At 34.1% G+C, this 6312-nt stretch overlaps 1 protein-coding gene across 1 annotated transcript in view; it reads left to right on the top strand.

Moving 5' to 3' along the window:
• The window catches only part of ctnnd2a (catenin (cadherin-associated protein), delta 2a), a 179813-nt gene that overhangs the window by 50527 nt on the left and 122974 nt on the right, over window positions 1-6312 (top strand). The window contains exon 9 of the mRNA XM_016503673.1: window positions 5901-6207. Coding sequence (XP_016359159.1) covers window positions 5901-6207 — 307 coding nt within the window. The remainder of the gene's footprint in view (window positions 1-5900; window positions 6208-6312) is intronic.

The following is a 6312-nucleotide window of genomic DNA, read 5'->3' as shown; positions in this document are numbered from 1 at the left end:
GTGCTTAAACCCTAACTCAAACTAGGATACAAACTATCTTTGTTTTACGGGCTTTCAGGGACCAGATGCGTGATACCCATGACCATTTAACACATAAATTAATAATCCCGTCAACAAAAGAGACAGTTTTATATCTCCACGTCCAAATGAGAAAAATAGCAGGTCTATGACCAGGAAGTGGCAGCAGATATGAGATCAAATTTCTAATTTGAGGCTGTATTATGTATATTCTGGCACCCAACATCACAATAAGATGATGTTTTAAGCTCCTTATGTAGCCGAATCTGCGCTGGTTTGAATGGGCCGCCTCCAGTTTCCCCTTTGTTTTGCTGCCTCCAGCTAGCGCTGTGACGTCGGCTGACCCTACTTATCTGTGGTTGGCCTGGCCGTGCGTCACTCAGAAAACAACAGGCCAATCAGAAGAGAGGCTCATGAATATTAATTAGACAGGCCAAAATCGACCTGTTCTCAGCAGAGCTCCTGAAGAAGGAGCTGTAAAAATATATTGAGATGGCTTTTGGTACTTATACCGCAAATATATATTCTTAAGGACATCAAAATCTAAAATAAAACTCCAGAAAGGTGTAAAATATGTGACCTTTAAAGGAAATGAATTTATAGACAAGTTCACAGAGAGGATTTTAGTATGACAGTTTGCTTTATCCCGACTAACAAAAATATGTTCGAAGAACGTTTCGCTAACGTTCCCGTTAAGTTTAGAAAAAATATTTCTGAAAAAATGTTCTCTAAATGTTCACAAAGTCTTGTTTTTTTCTTGGTTATATGGCTGTTAGGGGAACTGTCCATTTATATTATTTTGAAAAAAAATTGAAATGTTCTATGAATGTTCTGAAACAAGTTAACATTTAACATTTAAAAATCGTTAGACGAACATCCCACTAAAAAATTTCTGACAAAACATTCCATGAACAAGGTTTTTGTGCTAACAGTTTAAGAACATTATTAAAGACCATATAAGTTTAAACAAACGTTCTATTAACAATACTGGAAGAATGTTTGTTCATTACTTTGAGAAAACCTTGCCAGAATGTTCTGAAATTGTTCCCTGTTAGCTGGGGTCATAATTACAGTAGCTTGTTAGCAGGGTAAAATACACTCTAAATCCTCTCTAAATTTATCCCCTTTAAATTGCCACCTCAACAAAAGCTAAAATATATGTTCTTTCATTCAGTCTTTTTTTAAGCATCTCTCACCATATTCATTGCATTTGAAGATGCTGTTTCTCATTAAAAACAGTTTTATAGATATAATTTCAAAAAACATTATTTTATGAATGTCATTTATCCATCCCGTTCACGGTGTTAAAAATAACATGTTCCAGTGCCGGCTCACTACTCATTATAATGAGTAGTGATCTGGCACTGGAAATGTTATTTTTAATGTTTAAGCTAAGGGTTTGTGGCTGTTATCAGAGGTGGAAAGCAGCAGTTTTAATCTTCTCTTATGTACACAGACACGCACTTCGATCTATCATTGTACCACAGCTGCAGCGGCCCGCTATCCGTTCTTGTGAAACCACAAAATGCAAACAAGTACATCCAGCTTTTGATACACATCCACTGAGGTACATAAGCTATTTTTATTTATTAAAAAATTTAAAAAGTTCCTCAGGGTAAATTAGAATCAGGAAACTATTCTATTCAAGGTGAAAATGACAGCTGAGATTATCAATTTTGACTCTGTGTGGATAAAAAAAACATGAATATTTTATATTTAAATAAAAATAGAGACAAACAACATCATAAACTATCATTCAAAAATTCACTTACTGTTTTTGGTTAGATTACCGTTTTTTAGTTTAAGTTTTTGAAAGAAATCTTGGTAACACTTTACAATAAGATCCATTAGTTAACATTAACATGAACTAAGAATGAACGATACTATTACAGCATTCATTAATGTTAGTTCATGTTAATTTCAACATTTACTAATGCATTATTATAATCAAAAGTTGTGCTTGTTAACATTAGTTAATGCACTGTGAATTAACATGAACTAACAATGAACGACTGTATTCACATTAACTAACATTAACAAAGATGAATAAATACTGTAATAAATGTATTGTTCATTGTTTGTTCATGTTAGTTAACACATTTACTAACATTAACTAATGGAACCTTATTGTAAAGTGTTACCGAAATCTTCTATGTTCAGCAAGGCTATTTATTTGATCAAAATACAGTAGAAAAGGAAATATATAAATTTAATTGATTACTTTCTGAATAGAAGTATTGTTTTTTTATATATTTTAATTATATATATATATATATATATATATATATATATATATATATATATATACTGGATATATCATGCTGATCCCAAACCTTTGTACAATAAGGTATTATGATTTTGAGCAGAAAAAAAATATTGGTTGTCATGTTGCTTTATACAGTTGAGAGAGAAGGTGCAGATTTAGCAGAAGAAAGTTGGCTATTATTCACAAGTGTCGTTCAAACTGGCTTAAGAAAATACTGTATATGGTGTCAAAGGAAGCAGAAGAGCAAAAAGGCTTAGTATGCGAGTTAATTAAAGAATTACAGTCAAATGCTGTTGTCAGGAAATAGCAGTATTCACTGAAGCACATTATTGGCTAGTTGCCCTCGTTAACAGCCGCTGTACAAAATGAGTAAGAGAAACTGTCAGAGTGGGGTCGGTTGTCGAGATTTTATGCAAGATCTTATCCACCTTGTGTCAGTTTGTGTGTTTGTGTGCATCCTTGTCCGTTTGTGTGTTTTATCTCACGCTGTGCCGAGGAAAGCCCTTGTCCGTGTAGTGATGTGTGGGGTCGTAAACAAAGATGAATAAATACTGTAATAAATGTATTGTTCATTGTTTGTTCATGTTAGTTAACACATTTACTAACATTAACTAATGGAACCTTATTGTAAAGTGTTACCGAAATCTTCTATGTTCAGCAAGGCTATTTATTTGATCAAAATACAGTAGAAAAGGAAATATATAAATTTAATTGATGTGTGTTTTATCTCACGCTGTGCCGAGGAAAGCCCTTGTCCGTGTAGTGATGTGTGGGGTCGTATAAGATGCACCATTTCTGATAAGATAAGCTAATGGAATCTGAAGGTCACTGAAAGGCCATTCTCCCGAGGCTTCACTGCTGTGGCAGAGGGGCAACACTTCATAATGATAAAGTCTTCGCAGAGGCCTGGAGCAGCAGCTCTTACACATACAGTGATAAGCGGAATACTTACTGTTTGGAAAAGTGTGTCAAAAAGATCAGAATTGCAGCAGTATTTGATAATATATCATCTTTCATTCATTAACTGAATCAATGACCTTACTATATGATTTCTCAAGATCGAGTGAAATTCAAAACAGTCAATGCCGGTTACTCTGCTTTTAGTTAAAGACTGAAATTTAACTAGCCCTTTTTTGCAAGGTAATTAATGACATACAGATAGATTTTCACCTGCTAAAGGTGTTTGCATGCAGTTGGAGCTGTAAATCAAGCCCCAAGGGCCTTCAGTGCTAAACCAGATAGAGACCTTGAGTTATTTGAAATCTTCACATTCGAGTAATGAGTTTGAGTAAACCCAAAGCCAAACACCCACACTCTTAGATTGAGCCAAATGGATACTCGGCCACCTCATTATGTTTTTTTTAAAAAAGAAAAGTTAAAGTGATCTACTTTTTCAGAGAACCACATTTATGCTTCTTTTTGAATGGAAATAAAATAAATAAATAAATATATGCCACACAAATGTAACTTTGTGTGTGTTATATTAAACAGTGTTGTTGCTAATTAGATCTAGCTCACTATTTAATATCATATGCAGTTTAGCAGTGGCAGTACATATATATATATAGAGAGAGAGAGAGAGAGTGTGTATATATATATATATATATATATATATAATTTTAGTTATTTTAATTGAACTAAAAAATGACAACTAGGTGAAATAAAATAAGTTATTATTATTATTTAGTTAGTTAGTTTTGGAATCAGTTGAAAACTAGATGGAAAATAAAAACAAGTGACTGTATTACAGCATTTTAAATTAAAACTAAACCTGAAATAACAATTAATAAAAGCAATATAGAGATCAAAAAAGCTAATAAAAAGTGCATCTGAGTTACATAATAGATGTATAATTTACAGCCATTATTGCCAATTATTGGTTGTAACTATTTATGTATTTATTTATTTGCTTATTTATTTAATTACTTATGTTTGTTTGTTCGTTCATTCATTCATTCTTTTGTCATACATTTGTTTGTTCCTGTTTCTAGCTCTCTCCCTCTTTTTTTTTTTTTTTTTGCAACCAGTCTTCATTCATCTCAAACTCTGTCTAATTATCGTTAGCCTCCACTGAGCGAGTGCAACATTTTCTCTAAAGGAAGCTGAAGAGTCATGGATGGTCTCTGAAGATACATTGAGCCTTTTTTTCCCTGGGTGCACTTTGTGTTTGGTGACTAATAGTCCTGTTTTACGGCTTCACTGGCAGTGTTGTGGTAAAGTCTCCGAACACTGCCATTGATCGTCTTGCGCTGCAGATTTATGAGACACTCCACTGTGACTGTCTAGCAGACAGTGGCTGCCACATTACCCTCATATTGAGTGAAATGGATACACTCTGTAACCTCAATATGTTAAAAACCAAACAAATGTGCAGTTAAACTGATCTGCCTCTTACAGCTGCACCTGTATAAAGATAATGAGGGAATCACATGACCTGTGATGTCACCTTCATCTGATGCCACCATGCCATAGACATGAATTTTCCCTTTTCACACAATTTTTTGAAACGGTCACAACTAAAATTAGCGCTTACGTAAGCTCGGTCAGTCGGTGAGTCATCAGGCATCAAGATGAATTATTTAATTACGAATTTTGGACCATTTTAGAGCACTATAGAGACTAATCATGCAGTTTATTGAATTTGTACTGCAAGTTTCAGCATATGGGTCACAAGGGACTGCTAATTAGCTAATCATCCTGCAATCAGCTTGTCATATAGTGAGGTTTTTTCATTTTTATTTTTTTCATTTTTAGTTTCATTTTAGATTAAAATATTGGGGCCAGTAAGATTTTTTTAATGTTTTTCTAAAGAAGTCTCGTATGCTCACCAAAGATTGCTTTTTTAATTAATTAATTTATTTTTTATTTTTTTAGAATTAAAATAATTTAAAACAGAATACTGTGAAATATTTTTAGAATTTAAAATAACTGTTTTCTAACATGTTTTAAAATTTATTCCAGTGATGGCCAAGCTGAATTTTCAGCAGTCATTACTCCAATATTCAGTGTCACATGATCCTTCAGAAATCATTCTAATATGCTGTTTTGGTGCACAAGAAAGATTTTTTTTATTATTATAAGAAATTAGTTTGTTAAAAATGTTTATGCTCCTTAATATTTTCAGGATTCTTTGATTAATAGAAATTTCAAAAGAACAGCATTTATTTAAAACAGAAACTTGTTGTCACATTATAAATGTTTTATAATGTTTTTTTTTTTAATGCATGTCTGAATAAAAGTCATAATTTATCATTTAATAATTTTAAAAAATATATAATTATTTAATTTTCAAAATCTTCCTGGCCCCAAACTTTTGCAACAGCAGTTTTTTTTTTTTTTTGCTATCAGACTCATATAGTACATCTTTTTTAGTCTGCCACATGGGCTTCTGTTTCCACATTTTAACATTAAATGTGTCTATAAATGTGATAAGAAAGATTTTGACTAGTAACACTCACTTTGTCTCTATTATGTACCTGTTAAGAGCTTTTTATTGCTGTCGTTCTCACTGCTGTTGTCTCTTCCTCTCCTTTCTGCTCCCTCTTTGTCATTCTGTCATTGTATCACGTTTTGTCTGCTTGTCTTCTCACTGTCCTCTCATTGTTCCTGTACCTAGACCTAGTGAACCAGTTCTGTGAGCAGGTCCTGAACTTCTTGTTTTGTCCCTACTCTCCTGCCATAGCCCCATCCTCCCCTGGTGTTGACTCCGTACCCTTGCAGCGAACAGGAAGTCAGAATGCCACAGGGACGTTTCCCAGAGGTGGCTACTCGTCCGGTCAGGGCGCCAATTACACAGATACTTACCGCACGTTGCCGTACTGCTCATCAGTGGAGTCTCCCTACAGCAAGTCCAGCCCTGCCCTGCCACCCGAGGGCAACCTGGCCCGCTCGCCCTCCATTGACAGCATTCAGAAGGATCCCAGGTGAGTCTGCATGCCCATTGGACCTTTTTCATAGTCACAGTAAATGTACCTGGCAAATGTAAATGACAAATGTACACATATCGATCAAATTTGAGCTGGAAGAGC

Source organism: Sinocyclocheilus anshuiensis, unplaced genomic scaffold (genome assembly GCF_001515605.1).
Source record: "Sinocyclocheilus anshuiensis isolate Anshui unplaced genomic scaffold, SAMN03320099.WGS_v1.1 scaffold1626, whole genome shotgun sequence".
NCBI classification, from domain to species: domain Eukaryota; kingdom Metazoa; phylum Chordata; class Actinopteri; order Cypriniformes; family Cyprinidae; genus Sinocyclocheilus; species Sinocyclocheilus anshuiensis.
The sequence above is the reverse complement of the archived record's forward strand: the minus strand, read 5'-3'. Positions and strand labels throughout refer to the sequence as shown.